General features: G+C 45.5%; 1 protein-coding gene across 1 annotated transcript in view; it reads left to right on the top strand.

The window, feature by feature from the left end:
- Positions 1 to 19,684, top strand: part of rims1b (regulating synaptic membrane exocytosis 1b) — a 688,681-nt gene that overhangs the window by 493,858 nt on the left and 175,139 nt on the right. Inside the window, exon 5 of the mRNA XM_041187360.1 lies at positions 5,911 to 6,746. Within this exon, the coding sequence (XP_041043294.1) occupies positions 5,911 to 6,746 (836 nt within the window). The remainder of the gene's footprint in view (positions 1 to 5,910; positions 6,747 to 19,684) is intronic.

Genomic DNA, 19,684 nt, shown 5'->3' with positions numbered 1-19,684 from the left:
AATGTACAATTTCACATTTTCCTACATTATACTCCATTTGCCAGATCTTTTGTCCACTCACTTAACCTATCTAAGTCACTTTGTAGCCTCCTTACGTCCTCTTCACAATTTACTTTCCTACCTATCTTTGAGTCATCAACAAATTTAGCAACCATTCCTTCAGTCCCTTAATTCAAATCATTTATATAAATTGTAAAAAGTTGAGGCCCCAGCACTGATCCCTGTGGCACACCATTTGTTACATCCTGCCAGTTTATGCCAACTCTCCATTTCCTGTTAGCCAGCCAATCTTCTATCCATTCACTGTATAAGGGGCCCCTTGCTGACGGGAAAATGACACGGGATGACGTCGGGAGGAACCCCCAACGACATCCCACCCCATTTAAATGTTCAGAAAGGCGGCCCGACAGCGAAATCAGCTGTTCGCCAGCCGACCTGTCAATGGTCAATTGAGGCCATTGACAAAATAATTAAATTTGTTATTTTTCAATCTAATGGAACCTTCCCCGAATCTAGGGAATTTTGGAAAATTTAAACCATTGCATCAACTATCTCACTAGCCACTTCTTTCAAGACCCTAGGGTGAAATCCATCTGGATCTGGAGATTTGTCAGCCCGCGGGCTCAACAATTTGCTCAATGCCACTTCACTGATAATTGTAATTTTCCCGAGTTCCTCCCTCCCTTCCGTTTCCTGATTTGCAGCTATTTCCGAGATGTTACTTGTGTCCTCTATAGTGAAGACCAAGCAAAATACCTGTTTAATTCATCTGCCATCTCCCTACTCACCATTATCAATTCCCCAGGTGCACCCTTTAGGACGAATGCTCACTTTGTTAATTCTTTTCTTATTTAAATATCTATAAGAGCTCTTACTATCTGTCTTTATATTACTAGCTAACTTTCTAATTTTTCTCTCCTTATTAGTCTTTTTATCATTTTTGCTGTTCTTTATATTCTTTCTAATCTTCTGACCTGCCACCCGTCTTTGCGTATTTATATGCTTTTTCTTTAAATTTGATACTGTTTTTAACTTTTTTATTTAACCGCGGATGGGGGGCCCACCCCTTAGAATCTCTCTCTCATTGGAATGCATATATTCTGTGTGTTCTGAAATATCCCTTTAAATGTCTGCCATTGAACTTCTATTGACCTATCCCTTGACCTCATTTGCCAGTTCACTTTAGCTGGCTCTGCTTGCATGCCTTCATAATTGCCCTTATTTAAGTTTAAAACACGAGTCTTGGATGCACTCGTTTCTCCCTCAAAATGAATGTAAAATTAAATCATATTATGATCGCTGTTACCCAGGGGTGCCTTCACCAGAAGGTTATCAATTAATCGTATCTCGTTGCACAACACCAGGTCTAGTATAGCCTGCTCTCTGGTTGGCTCTAAAACATGCTGTTCTAAGAAACTCTCTTGAAAACATTCCATGAACTCCTCATCTACGCCACCTTTGCCCATCTGATTTTTCCAGTCCCTATTAGATTAAAATCCCCCATGATTATTGCTGTACCTTTCTCACAAGCCCCCATTATCTCCCCTCTTATACTAGTGTGTAGTTACGATTAGGGGACCTGTACACCAGTCCCACAAGTGACTTCTTGTCTTTATCATTTCTCATCTCAACCCAAACCGTTTTTACATCCTGGTTTCCTGAACTTGGGTCATCTCTCTCCAATACGCTAATACCACTTGGGAAACATCCCAAGCTCCTTCACAGGATCATTATCAAACAAACTTTGACACTGAACTAAGGATATATTAAATCAGGATCAAAAGCTTGGTGAAAGAGGTGAAAACAAAGGAAGAATATAAGAACATTGGAACAGGAGGAGGCCATTCAATCCCCAAAAATGGCTTTTTCTGCCATTCATTTAGATCATGACAGTTTCTCTTGGTCTGAAGCCATTAATGCTCTTGATAAACACCTTATATATCTCAGTTTTTAAATGTTCTATTCACCAAGCCTCAACAGCATTAACCTGAATGGCCTTACTCTAATTTTAAGGTTTCGCCCTCTTGTTCTGGACTATCTGACAAGAAGAAATTGATTCTCTTTCTCTCTATCCCTTCATCTTCTTTAATCAACTTAAAAATCTCAATTAGTTCATCCCTTAATCTTCTATATTCAAGGGAATATAAACCTAGTCTGTGCAACCTGTCCTCAAAAATGTACCTTTAACGCCTGGCATCTGTGAAGCTACATTGCACCCACTCCAAGGCCACTCTATCTTTGCTGAGGTGTGATGCCCAGATCTGATAACAGGACTGCAAATAGGTTCTAAGGTGAGCTCTGTACAGTTGTCACATCATTTCCATGCTGTCAAATTCCAGTCTATCTGTGATAAAGGCCAACATTCCATTAGCTTTTTAATTATTTGTGTACCTCTTGTAGTTTTGTGATTTCTGACTGAGCTGCTGGAATCTCACTTCGAAACCATTGTTCCGAGCTTCGCCCCATTCAAAATACTCCCTATTTTTCTTAGTTACAAACTGGATAACATCATGGTGGCAGTGGTGTAGTGATATTGTCACTGAGCTAGTTATCCAGAGACCCATGGTAAGGCTCTGCGGACCTGGGTTTGAATCCCACCACGGCAGATACTGAATTCAATAAAAATCTGGAATTAAAAGGTTTTATGCTCACTGATGCCCAGTGAAACCAATCCAGTTTGGATTCGGCCAGAGCCACTCAGCTCCTGACCTCATTATAGCCTTGGTTAAAACATGGACAAAAGAGTTGAATTCCCAACCCGCATTTGTCCAAATGTAGCATCTAGGAGCCCTAGCAAAACTGGAGTCAATGGGAATCAGAAAATGGGAAAACTGTCTGCTAGCTGGAGTCATACCTAGCATAAAGGAAGATGATTGTGGTTGTTAGAGGTTAATCACCTCAGCTCCAGGACATCACTGCAGGAGTTCCTCAGGGTAGTGTCCTCAGCCCAACCATTTTCAGCTGCTTCATCAATGACCTTCCTTCCATCATAAGGTCAGAAGTGGGGATGTTCGCTGATGATTGCACATTGTTCAGCACCATTCACAACTCCTCAGGTACTGAAGCATTCCATGTCCAAAAGCAGCAAGACCTAGACAACATCCCGGCTTGGGCTGACAAGTGGTAAGTAACATTCACGCCATACAAGTGTCAGGCAATGACTATCTCCAATGAGAGAGAATCTAACCAACACCCCTTGACATTCAAAGGCATTACCATCACTGAATCACCCATTTTCCAAAATTCACTAGTTTCTGGAAAAGTGCCATCAGACTGAGGAAGGAGAGGTTGAGAGGCAGAGACATTCGTTAAGAAAATTAGGTTGAGTTTAGGGCTTGGGCCGCTGCAAGCCTGGCCTCCTGTAGAGGATCAGAGTAATTGGGAATGTAGAAGTGATCAGAATTGGAAGAATGCAGAAAAGTCAGAGTAAGGGGAGGGGTTGTAGGCCTGTAGGAGGTTTCAGAAATAGGGAAGGATGGGGTCATGGAGGGTTTCAAATGCAATGGAGGGAACTTTAATCTCCCCGTGGCCGGCAGGATACTGAGAAGTTAACTTGTTGAAAATCGCAAGTGCAACCCCAGCCTGTTTCAGAGAGACAAAAGAATATCTTTCACCGAGTTGATGATCTTCCAGCCACAGTTGATGTTTATCTCGGTGTGGTTTCCTAGGAACAGCCCATAGAGCACAGAGAAAAATCACCTCATCTTTCTCCAGACCTCCTTTGCAAAGGTACATTCCGGAAGGTGGTAGACACTGGTCTCTTCTCCATTGCAGGTACTTCGAGCGTCACGTGTGGAAGTGTTCAGATTCTGGATGTTCAAGAAGGATCTGACAGGGAGGGCCTTTCTCACCACCAGCCTAGCTACATCTTGGTGCTTGTTTGAAAGTGCTGATGATGAGGCATTCTGCCAAATGGCTTTGATAGTCTGTTCGGGGAACCATCTGACAGGATCCACCATCTCCTTTTCCCGCAGGGTCCCTAGGATGTTATGTGTGGACCACTGCCTGATGGACTTCTGGTCAAAGGCGTTTTTCTGTTTAAACCTTTCCACAAGGGACGGCACAGTCCAACTGAATGCGGCAGTGTGGCCAGACCCATCCTTCACAACACCGAGGACATGTAGAACCTCAGCACATAGTGATGCTTGGCGTTTGTGTATTGAAGATCTTTGGACAGCTTAGTGCAGCCACACACAAAGGTGGCCATCAGGATGGGGGTGATGTTGGGCACATTTCCCTTTTCGTCTAGAGGTTTGTACATTACATCTCTGCGAACACAGTCCATTCACAATCTGCAGATAAAGCGGAAGATGGCCCAGGTGATTGCCGTGGCACAGGTGTGGGATATGGCTCAGACCTGCACCACGTACAGCAACATGAAGAGCACCTTACACCTGATGACCAGATTCTTCATGACAATGGAGGGGGATTTTGCGCGTTTTTGTTTTACCGCGGCAACATGCTCCTTCCAGGTTTTTGCAGTCACCCCTGCCCCTCTGAACTACATCGCAGCACCTTCAGGCCGTCTGACCTGACAGTCAAGGGGACAAAGGATCGAGTGGCCCAGTTCCCAAAGAACATGGCCTCGTTCTTGCCATGAGTTACTTTGGCTCCCAAGGCCCATCATCAGTCTGCGCAGTGACAGTGGATTCAAGCAGAAGATGGTGATGTTGTCATTGCTGGGGACTCAAGAAATCAGAATCCAGCAAGGTAATTGGGATCTGATGGGAGTAACTGTTCTGGGCTTCATTGAATACACACCTGGGTAACCATCACCCAATTTCCCAGCTGTGGGATACATAGGAGCAGAGTAAAGTCATTTACCTTCAAACCTGCTCCATTACATCATGGCTGATCCGTACCGCAATTGAATCCAAGTCTATTTCAGCTTCCCTCCAATTTAGCACCAGGTTTCTGTGGGGAGATTTTATGGAGGTGTCGGGTTCTTGCCTGCCAGCTGGAAAGCCACTGATTGACTGCATTGCTTCCTCCAGTGAGATCCACCAGTATTAAATGCCTCTCAGGGGGCCATTGGCTGGTTTTCCCTGTGATTGAGGACCCTGGGGATCAAAGTCCCACTCACCAAGATGCTGGTGAATCAGTGTCTGGCAGCTCTTTTGCTCAGCAGCATCACCATGGATGCAGTAGCTACTGCAGAAAATACACCCACTGAAGGCCCAGGATTGCAAGTCAAACCAGGCCACAGTGGCAGGAGAGATTTCATGGGTGGTGGTCACAGGAGAGGGGATGTAGAGGGGTTGACAGCAAGGGCAGGGTGTGGTACCTTCCCAATGTCGGGACACTTGACTTGGCACTGAGTGCTTTGAAGGAGGGACATTGCCTCGCCCACCTCCCCCACCCCCTCGCCCAGGAGGTGACAAGCAGCCAACATAGGTTTGCTTGCTGTGCCCGCCATGGGATGAGGCCATTAAGCAGTCATTTGATGGGCACTGAAGGGCCTCAGTCGGTGGCGGGGCTGGAATTCTGACCACAGGCCATCCTGCCCTCGATTTACTTTTGGTGGAGGGTGGGGTGCTGACACACCATCCTCCTGTCTGATTAAATGCCCTCCCAGCCTCCAAACACACCACGAAAGAAGCTATAAAATTCTGCTTTAAGGTTAGGTTCTGCCTTGAATTATTAGATTTTACATTGGGTCAGGAGGGCCTAATTTATATGTGCTATAGTTACAGAAAAATCTGTGAACCTTGTTCATTTCAGATTTATTTTGTAGATGTTCTAATGTAGATTTGACTTAGTTTCTCACACTTGTATTGTTATTACTGGACTTTGCATCTGTCATCACCAGCTGCCTTTACTTTGCTTTTTAATCGTCTCAACTTTACAGAAATCTTCAAATAAAACATTTGGTGCAAAATAGTTACACATTGATAATGATCCTCTTTGCAGGAAGAAGAGTTCATCAGTTTCAGAACTGAATGGAAAAGGACCGAAAGGTGAACGGAAACGCACACCAAAGGCATCCCTTCAGCAAGGTGAGAGGCCAGTTGATGAAAGGGAGCATAGAGAACGGCGAGAAAGCCGACGCTTAGAGAAAGGTCGTTCACAGGACTATCAAGACATGGGTGAGAACTTAGAGGTGGAAAACTTTGCAGATGAGGAAAAACAAAGGATTGAAGAGGAATATCAGAATCGATATAAAAGTGACCCTAACCTGGCAAGGTATCCAGTTAAACCTCAGCCTGAGGAACAACAGATGCGAATTCATGCTAAAGCGTCTAGAGCAAGACATGAAAGAAGGCACAGTGATGTATCACTGCCCCACACCGAGGCTGAGGAAGGTCAGGTGACAGAGGACTTATTGTCAAGAAGGACTCAGCAACAGGAGGTAAAAGAGCGGAAATCCCCAGTTGAAAAAACTGCAGATGTACAAATGGTTGGTTCGAAGCAGCAGCATTTGAGCCCACCAACATCTAGACGGAGCCCAGTTCCTACAGAACACTTGGAGGTAAAGGATTATGACACCTACAAGAAGCACTTGGATCCCAGTTCTGCTGTGGTTCGAACAAAGCGAGACAGAAATGAAGCAATGCTGCGTAATGATTCGCTTAGTTCTGACCAGTCAGAATCAATCAGACCACCTCCACCAAAACCACACAGAATGAAAAAAGTTGGAAAGAAAAGACAAATGTCAGTCAGTAGCTCTGAGGAAGAGGGCGCATCAACACCAGAATATACCAGCTGTGAAGATGTGGAAATTGAAAGTGAAAGCGTCAGTGAGAAAGGTAAGCACTGTCATTTTCTATTACCATAATAATTTCTCTCTCTGAATATAGATGTGATATTAACAGCAAAGCTGAAAACCACGAAAAATAACACTTTAATAAACTGGGACAGATACACTGGGACAGATACACCAAGAAAAACACTGGGGACAGATGCACAGGATTGGTGTACCAGGAAAAACACTGAGGCCATATGCACCAGGACAGATGCACCGATAAAACACGGGACAGATGCACTGGGGCAGATGCACAGGGATAAAGACCTTAGACTGATGCGTGGGAGATAGATGCACTGGGAAAAAGACTGGGGGACAGGTGCACAGGGCAGATACACTGGGGAAAACACTGGGGACAGGTGCACCAGAAAAAACATGGATAGGTGCACTGGGACAGATGCACCAGGAAAAACACGGGCGACAAATGCACTGGGGAAAAACATGAGGGACAGGTGCACTGGGACAGATGCACCAGGAAAATCATGGTGGGGCAGATGCACTGGGAAAAACACTGGGGACAGATGCACTGGGAAAAACACTGGGGGCAGATGCACTGGGAAAAACATGGGGGGGGCAGATGCACTGGGAAAAACATGGAGGGGGGCAGATGCACTGGGAAAAACACTGGGGACAGATGCACTGGGAAAAACACTGGGGACAGATGCACTGGGAAAAACACTGAGGAGGATGCACTGGGGACAAATGCACCGGGAAAAACACTGGGGACAGATGCATCGGGAAAAACATTGGGGGCAGATGCACTGGGGACAGATGCACTGGGACAGATGAACTGGGAAAAACACTGGGGACAGATGCACCAGGAAAAACATGGAGGGGCAGATGCATTGGGAACAACTTGGGGGGGCAGATGCAGCGGGAAAAACACTGAGGACAGATGCACAGGGAAAAACAGGGTTGGGGGGGTGGGGGGCTAGATGCATGAGAGACAGATACACTGGGGAAAATACTGGGGACGAATGCACTGGGAAAAACACTGGGGACAGATGCACTGGGATAGATGCACCAGGAAAAACACTGGGGACCGATATACTGGGAAAAACACTGGGGACAGATGCACTGGGCAAAAAGCTTGGGACAGATGCACCGGGCAAAACACTGGGGACAGATGCACCGGGTAAAACACTGGGGACAGATGCACCGGGTAAAACACGGGACAGATGCACTGGGCAAAACACTGGGGACAGATGCACCGGGCAAAACACTGGGGACAGATGCACCAGGAAAAACACTGGAGACAGATGCACCGGGAATAACATGGGGGGCACATGCACTTGGAAAAACATGGGGGGCACATGCACTTGGAAAAACATGGGGGACAGACGCAATGGGAAAAACATCGAAGATAGATGCACTGGGAAAAAAACTGGGGACAGATGCACCGTGAAAAACATGAGGGACAGATGCTCTTGGAAAAAACATGGGGGACAGATGCACTGGGGACAGATGCACTGGGAAAAACGTGGGAGGGCAGATGCACCTGGGAAAACATGGGGGACAGATGCACTGGGAAAAACACTGAGGAGGATGCACTGGGGACAGACGCACAGGGAAAAACACTGGGGACAGATGCATCGGGAAAAACATGGGGGGCAGATGCACTGGGGACAGATGCACCAGGAAAAACATGGGGGGGCAGATGCATTGGGAAAAACACTGGGGACAGATGCACCGGGAAAAACACTGGGGACAGAGGCACCAGGAAAAACTTGGGGGACAGATGCACTGGGAAAAACATGGGGGACAGATGCACTGGGAAAAACATGGGTGACAGATGCACTGGGAAAAACACTGGGGACAGATGCACCGGGCAAAACGCGTGGGACAGATGACCCAGAAAAAACATGTGGGGTACATGCTTTGGGAAAAACACAGGGAGCAGATGAATTGGGAAAAACACTGGGGACAGATGCACTGGGAAAAACACTGGGGACAGATGCACTGGGAAAAACGCTGGGAACAGATGGACCAGGAAAAACATGGGGGATAGATGCACCGGGAAAAACATGGCAGGGCAGTTACACTGGGAAAAACATGGGGGACAGATGCACCAGGATAAACACTGGGGAACAGATGCACCGAGAAAAACACTGAGGACAGATGCACAGGGAAAAATGGCGGGGGGGGCTAGATGCATGAGAGACAGATACACTGGGAAAAATACTGGGGATGAATGCACTGGGGACCGATGCACTGGGAAAAACACTGGGGACAGATGCACTGGGATAGATGCACCAGGAAAAACACTGGGGACCGATGTACTGGGAAAAATACTTGGGACAGATGCACTGGGCAAAACACTGGGCACAGATGCACCGGGCAAAACGCTTGGGAAAGATGCACCGGGTAAAACACTGGGGACAGATACACTGGGCAAAACGCTGGGGTCAGATGCACTGGGCAAAACACTGGGGTCAGATGCATCGGGCAAAACACTGGGGACAGATGCACTGGGCAAAACACTGGGGACAGATGCACCGAGAAAAATACTGAGGACAGATGCACAGGGAAAAATGGTGGGGGGGCTAGATGCATGGGAGACAGATACACTGGGAAAAATACTGGGGACGAATGCACTGGGGACCGATGCACTGGGAAAAACACTGGGGACAGATGCACTGGGATAGATGCACCAGGAAAAACACTGGGGACCGATGTACTGGGAAAAACACTTGGGACAGATGCACTGGGCAAAACACTGGGGACAGATGCACTGGGCAAAACACTGGGGACAGATGCACCGAGAAAAACACTGAGGACAGATGCACAGGGAAAATTGGTGGGGGGGCTAGATGCATGGGAGACAGATACACTGGGAAAAATACTGGGGACGAATGCACTGGGGACCGATGCACTGGGAAAAACACTGGGGACAGATGCACTGGGATAGATGCACCAGGAAAAACACTGGGGACCGATGTACTGGGAAAAACACTTGGGACAGATGCACTGGGCAAAACACTGGGGACAGATGCACCGGGCAAAACGCTTGGGACAGATGCACCGGGCAAAACGATTGGGACAGATGCACCGGGCAAAACGCTGGGGACAGATGCACTGGGCAAAACACTGGGGTCAGATGCACCGGGCAAAACACTGGGGACAGATGCACCAGGCAAAACACTGGGGACAGATGCACTGGGCAAAACACTGGGGTCAGATGCACTGGGCAAAACACTGGGGACAGATGCACCGGGCAGAACACTGGGGACAGATGCACTGGGCAAAACACTGGGGACAGATGCACCAGGCAAAACACTGGAGACAAATGCACTGGGACAGATGCACCAGGAAAAACACTGGGAACAGATGCAGCGGGAAAAATGCAGGGAACAGATGCAGCGGGAAAAATGCGGGGAACAGATGCAGCGGGAAAAATGTGGGGAACAGATGCAGCGGGAAAACCACGGGGAACAGATGCACCGAGAAAAACACGGGGAACAGATGCACCGAGAAAAACACTGAGGACAGATGCACAGGGAAAAACGGTGGGGGGGCGGGGTGGGGCTAGATGCATGAGAGACAGATACACTGGGGAAAATACTGGGGACGAATGCACTGGGGACAGATGCACTGGGATAGATGCACCAGGAAAAACACTGGGGACCGATATACTGGGAAAAACACTGGGGACAGATGCACTGGGCAAAAAGCTTGGGACAGATGCGCCGGGCAAAACACTGGGGACAGATGCACCGGGTAAAACACTGGGGACAGATGCACTGGGCAAAACACTGGGGACCGATGCACCGGGCAAAGCACTGGGGACAGATGCACCAGGAAAAACACTGGAGACAGATGCGCCGGGAATAACATGGGGGGGCACATGCACTTGGAAAAACATGGGGGGCACATGCACTTGGAAAAACATGGGGGACAGACGCAATGGGAAAAACATCGAGAACAGATGCACTGGGAAAAAAACTGGGGACAGATGCACCGTGAAAAACATGAGGGACAGATGCTCTTGGAAAAAACATAGGGGACAGATGCACTGGGGACAGATGCACTGGGAAAAACATGGGAGGGCAGATGCACCTGGGAAAACATGGGGGACAGATGCACTGGGAAAAAACATGGGGGACAGATGCACTGGGAAAAACACTGGGGACAGATGCACATGGGACAGATGTGCTGAGAAAAACACTAGATACATGAGCCTAATATATAGAACTCTATCTGAAGCGACTGTTCTTCTCCTTCATGAAGAATATTCTGAGCACAAAAATATCCTTGTGTGTTTAATCTGTAATTCAGTGTTTATGTTCCTCCTCAATTTTGTTTATGTGCTAAAGTTTTTATATTTCTAACGAACAATATAGTGCAAGAATTAAGAATAAAAAATGAACTGGGCGAAAAATAGATTGAGATTGCATTTCAAAAAGGAACGATCTTAGGTGAGGAAAGCACTTAGCATTTTGTAAATTGGAAACTTGGGATTATACTAAACAACATCTTGTAATTAATCAGTCAGGAAATTTATAGTTTGCTCATTTGCAGTTCATATGAGTCCTTGCATAGCACACAATTATTTTTCTTCCAATTATGTTTGAAATGGAGCAGCTCCAAGATTACTAACAACTGTTAAATAAGTCTGATTTGCTTCCCTGCTAAAAATAATTTAATATCATTGACAAGAGGACAGACAAATGACCTACTTCCTGAACCACTGGCAGAATGCTCTTGGGCCAACTCCCACGAGGTAAGTCCCAATGGCGCACGATGGATTGCCATCCAATATTGCCTCATTGCTGTAAACTGACAAGTTTTTGAAGGTGTCAGGCAAATTCAGAATGTTATATAGAAATATGCAACCCTAGCTTTATTACAGAGGCAGAGTACAAACACAGGGAAGTTATGCTCTGAACTGTTTATAAATCATTGGTTTGGCCTCACCTGGGGTAATTGTAATCAGTTCTGGGAATCACTTTAGGAAGAGCGTCAAGGCCTTACAGCAGGTGTAGCGAAGATTTCCCAGGGGTGAGCGACTTCAGCTAGGTGGAGACGTGTGGAACTGCTAATGTAATACTATGATTGATAATTCATCAGTTAAGCCAGATGGCATGTTGTCAGTATTAGCTTAGTGGTAGTCAGTAGAGGTACTTCATTGCATTATTGAGGGAGTGCTACATTGTTAAGGGAAATATTCAAGATGTCATCTTTCAGATGATGCATTAAATGGAGAGTTCACCTACTTCTTCAAATGGATGTAAACGATCCCAAGGCATGATGGGCCAAATGGCCTCTTGACTGTGCCGTACTGCCTTTATGACTGTAAATCGCTATTTGAAGAGGAGCAGGGTAATTCTAAAGGGGTCCTAGTCAACATTTGTCCCTTAGCAACACCACTGGAAACACACCAACTAGTCGATTATCTCATTGCTGCCTGTAGGACCTTACACTAGTGAGTTGACTGCTACATTTGCATTCATATCAGATTAACTATATTTCAAAATGAATTATCTGTGAAATGCTTTTCAATATCCTGAACACGTGGACAGCACTTTATACATACAAGTTTTTCTTTCTCATGTTAGTAAGGCAAGCATGAGTTTTACCTTAAGGGAATTGTTTAAGTAATATTCAACAGATTAAGTTATATCCAATATATTTACACTCTATGCTACATCGATCATTAATATTCAGTATCAATGCTAATATGAATCTATAAATGTTGAAAACATTCTGAAAATTTGCACATCCTTTCCAACTTACTGTTTTTTTTCAAAAATGGGTTGTGTACCTGCTAGATTGAGACTGTTGTCCACTTCCCATCCCAAGATTAGGAGCAAGGAAAATGGGTTGATTTTCATTTCCCTAAATGTCTGCAACATACATCACTTCAAACTCTTGATCTTCAGTGACAGTTGATATGGAGGTAGCATCTGTGCAAGAGCAGCAAATCTTTGCCAATATTGGATTCCTTGACCTGTACACACCCAAAATACAGACATACCCTGCAATAAATGTGTTGATAAGGACTCCCAATGCTCGTCACAAGAGATCAGCTCTTAACATTAGACTGGCTGTCTCAGATTCATAAAGTTCACGTCCTATTTACTTCCAAATGTGCTTGTGTTTTTTCAGTAACAAATCTCTTTATTGATGAATCTGCAATTGGAAATCTCTGGTGCAGACCACAGCTCATAGTAAGTGCTAACAGGAGAATTGTGGGACCCTTACTGTCTGTATGAATTTTTTAACCAGTGCTTTCTGCGAGCACCCGACCAGGGAATCAATCTAAACGAGGTGATCAGAGGAAGTCAGAGCAGGGCCGAGGCTTTGATTCTGTGTTGAGTAAATCCCCTCCTGGCTCCCCAAAGCCTGTCCACCATTTACAAGGCACAAGTCAGGAGTGTGATAGAATAGTCCCCTCTTGCCTGGACAAGTACAGCTCCCACAACATTCAAGAAGCTTGACACCATCCAGAAAAGCAGCCCATTTGATTGGCACCCCATCCATCACCTCAAACATTCACTCCCCCCCATCACTGATGAACAGTAGCAGCAGTGTGTACCATCTACAAGATGCACTGCAGAAACTCACCAAGGCTCCTTCGACACCACCTTCCAAACCCACAACCACTACCATCTAGAAGGACAAGGGCAGCAGATGCTTGGGAACCCTGCCACCCGCAAGTTCCCCTCGAAGCCACCCACCATCCTGACTTGGAAATATATCACTGTTCCTTCACTGTTGCTGGGTCAAAATCCTGGAACTCCCTCCCTAACAGCACTGTGGATGTACCTACACCACATGGACTGCAGCAGTTCAAGAAAGCAGCTCACCACCACCTTCTCAAGGGCAACTAGGGATGGGCAATAAATTCTGGCCTAGCCAGTGATACCCACATCCCTGAAAGAATGAAAAGAAAATCATGATAAAAGCAAAATACTGTGGATGCTAGAAATCTAAAACAAAAACAGAAAACGCTGAAAAAACTCAGCAGGTCTAGCAGCATCTGTGGAGAGTAAAACAGAGTTAATGTTTTGAGTCCGTGTGACTCTTCTACAGAAGAGAAAATCAATTTGTGCTGCATTGAAAGTTGTGTTATTGAATTCATATTTATTTTTACTTCATGACCCATATGAAAGTAGTTTCCCTGGAGGTATTTATCCACAAAGCAGGTCCATAAAAAAAAACATAAATATGTTTGCCACTGACCTGATCAATCAAATCAAAATAACAATCATTTTCATGTCATTTAAACTTCTAAGTTCTGAGTTGTCCTTAGAATTAAGATCATTGAGCTAAGCATCTCTAATTAACTGTTTATTCTGTGAACCATGGGGTTCATAGAGGGTTAAAGATTGAGGAGGAGTATAAGATTATTGGTCTTTCTCATTCTTTGAATAAACTTCATCCTTCAGGTACAAAACTCAGTCCTTCCCTCTTGTACTGGAATGTTTACAATTGTACATTTATGAGCAGGGAAATTGTGCTTAATTGAGACTTCTCTGTGAAAGAATCTCACTTGAGGTTTTTGCTCAGTACCTATGGGGGATGATCATTTGATTTGTGAGTCTATGTGAGAAGAGTCTTTCGCACGCAGCATTCCATGTTTTCCCCCATTTGAATAGTGCTGTATTCATTAGCACATAAAGCAAGATATACAGAGGACACCTTTTGCAACTTAACCTTCCCTCCAAGGCAAGGTGCGGATGTTTGCTGATGATTGCACGCTGTTCAGTACCATCTGCAACTTCTCAGATACTAAAGCAGTCCATGTTCAAATGGAACAAGACCTGGAAAACATTCAGGCTCAGGCTGATAAGTGGCAAGTAGTATTTAAACTACACAAGTACCAGGCAATGACCTTATCCAAAAAAGAGAATCTAACCTTCCGCCCCTTGGCATTACCATCACTGAATCCTCCACTATCAACATCGTGGGGGTTACCATTGACCAGAAACTGAACTGGATCAACTATAAAAGACTGTGTTACAAGAGTTGGTCAGAGGCTGGAAATTTTGTGGTGAGTTACTCACCTCCTCATTTTCCAAAGCCTGTGGCCATCTGGCCCCTCAAGCCCTCTGTGCCATTCAATAAGATCATGGCTGATCTGATGGTGGCCTTAACTCAACTTTCCTGTCTGCATCCATAACCTTTGCCTCTCTTGTCAATCAAAAACCTAACCCAGCCTTGCATATATTCAAAGACCCTGCCTCCACTGCTCTCTGGGGAAGACAATTCCACAGACGAATGAACCCCTGAAATAGAAAAAAAACTTCTCCTCATCTCAGTCTTAAATATTATTTTTAATTTTTAAATGGTGCCCCCTAATTCAAGTCTCCCCCACCTCTCATTCTTCCAAACTACAGTGGTAAAGGCCCAACCTGTCTAACCTTTCCTCATTAGACAATCCCTTTATCCCAGTAATCAGTCGACTGAACCTTCTCTGAACTGCTTCTAGTGCAGTTATACCCTCTCTGAAGTAAGGAGACCATAACTGTACACAGTCCTCAAGATGTGGTCTAACTAAGGTCCTGTACAACTGTAGAAAAACACCTCCACTTTTATACTCGATTCACCTTGCAATAAATGCCAGCCTTCCATTCGCCTTCTAATCACTTGCTGTACCTGCATACTAACTGTTCTTGATTCATGTACCAGGACAGGCAGATCCCTCTGTACCTCAGTGTATGATGGTATACAGTCGGGAGGGAGTTGCCCTGGGAGTCCTCAACATCGACTCTGGACCCCATGAAGTCGCATGGCATCAGGTCAAACATGGGCAAGGAAACCTCCTGCTGATTACCACATACCGCCCTCCCTCAGCTGATGAATCAGTGCTCCTTCATGTTGAACACCACTTGGAGGAAGCACTGAGGGTGGCAAGGGCGCAGAATGTACTCTGGTTGGGAGGACTCCAATGTCCATCACCAAGAGTAGCACCACGACTGACCGAGCTGGCCGAGTCCTAAAGGACACAGTTGCTAGACAGGGTCTGCAGCAGGTGGTATGGGAGCCAACAAAAGGGAAAAACATACTTAAACACATCCTCACCAACCTGCCTGCCGCAGATGCATTTGTCCATAACAGTATTGGTCGGAGTCAACACCGCACAGTCCATGTGGAAACGAAGTCCCATCTTCACATTGAGGGTACCCTCCACCGTGTTGTGTGGCACTATTGCCATACTAAATGGGATAGATTTCGAACAGATCTAGCAACTCAAGACTGGGCAACTATGAGGCACTGTGGGCCATCAGCAGCAGCAGAATTGTACTCAAACACAATCTGTAACCACATGGCCCGGCATAATCCTCATTCTACCATTACCATCAAGCCAGGGGATCAACCCTGGTTCAGTGAAGAATGCAGGAGGGCTGGCCAAGAGTAGCACCAGGCATACCTAAAAATGAGATGTCAACCTGGTGAAGCTTTAACACTTGCATGCCGAACAGCATAAGCAGCAAGTGAGAGACAGAGCTAAACGATCCCACAACAGATGGATCAGATCGAAGCTCTGCAGTCCTGCCACATCCAGTCGTGAATGATGGTGCGCAATTAAACTCACTGGGGGAGGAGGCTCCACAAATATCCCCATACTCAATGATGGAGGAGCCCAGGACATCCGTGCAAGAGATAAGACTGAAGCATTTGCTACAATCTTCAGCTGGAAGTGCTGAGTGGATGATCCATCTCGGCCTCTTCTGGAGGCGCCCAGCATCACAGATCTTCAGCCAGTTCAATTCACTCCACGGAATATCAAGAAACGGCTGAAGGCACTGGATACTGCAAAGGCTGTGTATGGGCCCTGACAACATTCAGGCAATAATACTGAAGACTTGTGCTCCAGAACTTGCCGTGCCCCTAGCCAAGCCGTTCCAGTACAGCTACAACACTGGCATTTACCCGGCTATGTGGACAATTGCCCAGGTATGTCCTGTACACAAAAAACAGGACAAACTGAACCTGGCCACTTAACACCCCATCAGTCTACTCTCGATCATCAATAAAGTAATGGAAGGGTCATCAACAGTGCTATCAAGTGGCACCTGCTTAACAATAACCTGCTCACTGACGCCCAGTTTGGATTCCACCAGAGCCAATCAGCTCCTGACCTCATAACAGCCTTGGTTCAAACATGGACAAAAGAACTGAACTCCCAAAGTAAGGTGAGAGTTTTACTCCCAAAGTAAGGTGAGAGTGACTGCCCTTGACATCAAGGCTGCATTTGACCAAGTGTGGCATCAAGGAGCCCTAGCAAAACTGGAGTCAATGGGAATCAGGGAAAACTCTCTACTGGTTAGAGTCATACCTAGCACAAAGGAAGATGGTTGTGGTTGTTGGAGGTAAATCATCTCAGTTCCAGGACATCACTGCAGGAGTTCCTCAGGGTAGTGCCCAAGGCCCAACCATTTTCAGTTGCTTCATCAATGACCTTCCTTCCATCATAAGGTCAGAAGTGGGGACGTTCGCTGATGATTGCACAATGTTCAGCACCATTCATGATTCCTCAGATACTGATGCAATCCATGTCCAAGTGTAGCAAGACCTGGGTCTTGTGCTGACAAGTGGCAACATTCATAAGTGCCAGGCAATGACCACCTCCAAAAAGAGAGAATCTAACCATCGTCCCTTGATGTTCAATGGCATTACCATCACTGAATCCCCCACTATCAAAATCCTGGGGGTTATCATTGACCAGAAACTGAGCAGGACTTGCCATGTAAATACTGTGGTTACAAGAGCAGGTCAGAGGCTAGGAATCCTGCGACAAATAACTCACCTCTCCAAAGCCTGTCCATCATCTACAAAGTACAAGTCAGGATTGTGTTGGAATACTCCCCACTTGCCTGGATGAGTGCAGCTCCAACAACACTCAAGAAGCTGAACATCATCCAGGACAAAGCAGCTCGCTTGATTGACACCCCATCCATAAACATTCACTCCTTCCACTATCAACGCACAATAGCAGCAGTGTGTACCATCTACAAGATGCACTGCAGGAATTCTCCAAGGCTCCTTTGACAGCACCTTCCAAATCCACAACCACTACCACCTAGACGGGCAAGGGCAGCAGATAGATGGGAACACCACCACCCGGATGTTCCCCTCCAAGTCACTCACCATCCTGACGTGAAAATATATTGCCATTCCTTCAGTGTCGCTGGGTCAAAATCCTGGAACCCCTTCTCTAACAGCACTGTGGGTGTATCTACACCATGAGCTGCAGCGATTCAAGAAGTCCAGCTTCTCAAAGGCAACTATGGATGGGCAGTAAATGCTGACACAGCCAGCAAAACCCACATCCTGTGAATGAATAAAAAAAAATTCTGCAATCTCTCTCCATGAAATAATTTGCTGCTTTTCTATTCTTCCTGCCAAAGTGGACAAGTTCACATTTTCCCACATTATACTCCATCTGCCAAATTTTTGTGTACTCACTTTAGCTCTTGCCCTCACTTGTCATCTTCACAACTTACTTTCTGACCTATCTTTGTGTAATCAGTAAGTTAGCGACTATACGTTGTGTTCCTTAATCCAAGTCATTGATATAAATTGTAAATAGTGACCCCTCTGGCACTACACTCATCGCATCTTGCCAACCTGAAAAAGAGCTATTTATGCCTACTTTCTGCTTCCTGTTAGTTAACTAGTCCTTGCTAATATGTTACCTCCTACACCATGAGCTCTTATATTGTGTAATTACCTTTGATGTGGCACTTTGTCAAATGTCTTCTGGAAATCTAAGTACAGCACATCCATTGGTTCCCCTTTATCCATGTTGCCAGTTACCTCCTCAAAGAACTAAATTAGTCAAACTTGGTTTCCCTTTTCAGAAAGCCATGTTGCCTCAGGCTGATACGTTGAGATTTCCTAAGTACCTAGCTATAATCCCTTTTTAATAGATTCCAGCATTTTTCCAATGACTGATATTAAGCTAACTGGCCTGTTCAATGACCAAGCATCCATTGCTCTCTGGGGCAGGGAATTCCGAAGACTAATGACCTTCTGAGAGAAGAAATTCCTCCTCATCTCCATCTTACATGGGAGTCTCCCTTATTTTGAAACTGTGCCCCCTAGTTATAGATTACCCCATGAGGGGAAACATCATCTCAGCATTCATCCTATCAATCCCCCTCAGAATCTTATGTTTCAATAAGATCACCTATCATTCTTCTAAACTCCAATAAGCATAGACCCAACCTTCTCAGCCTTTCCTTACAAGACAACCCCTTCATCTCGGGAATCAACCTAGTGAACTTGCACTGAACTGCCTTTAAAGTAAGTATATATCTCCTTAAATAAAGGAGGCCAAAACTGGTGTGGTCTCACCAATGCCCTGAAATCCAAATACACTACATCTTCAGATTCCCCTTTATCCACCCTGCTTGTTACATACGTTATGACCCGATTAGGGGCCAGTTACTTTTTATAAAGTAAATGAAATTTGAAATCCCAGCTACTTGCTAAGAGAATAAAGCCACAAGATTCCACAGTTTTAAATAAATAGAAGAGACCTTATGATACAACAGTCAACAAAACAAATAGTGAGTACTATGTGTCTCATATTCTAAAATCCAGAATTAACATGAGGTAAGCTTGCATTAACAAACTGTAGCCTAATGCACCACAAACTGCACAATAAACGGTAGACACAAGGAAGACAGATCCCACAAATTTCTCAGCAACCTATCCAGAGATCAGAGACCACTGAGTATCACAAAGATCCTTTAAATTTTGTCTTCGTTATGAGGGATTTCAGCTAATCTCCTTCAAGGATACAGCCTCTGATTTCCTTCAACAGCAGCTTCAACTCAACCTGGAAGCCCTCTTGTTTCTTCTGCCTGCAATGAGTTGTCAGACTCATACTCAGCTCCCAGTTCCACAGTCTCTTTTCCTGAGACCACATCCCATGGGACTCACAAGGCTGCACCTAAATCACCAGCACGACTCTGGCACTCTAGCTGACAA

The sequence above is a fragment of the Carcharodon carcharias genome, chromosome 5 (genome assembly GCF_017639515.1).
Source record: "Carcharodon carcharias isolate sCarCar2 chromosome 5, sCarCar2.pri, whole genome shotgun sequence".
Lineage (NCBI taxonomy): Eukaryota > Metazoa > Chordata > Chondrichthyes > Lamniformes > Lamnidae > Carcharodon > Carcharodon carcharias.
Note: the sequence above shows the minus strand (reverse complement) of the source record. Positions and strands in the feature narration are given on the sequence as shown.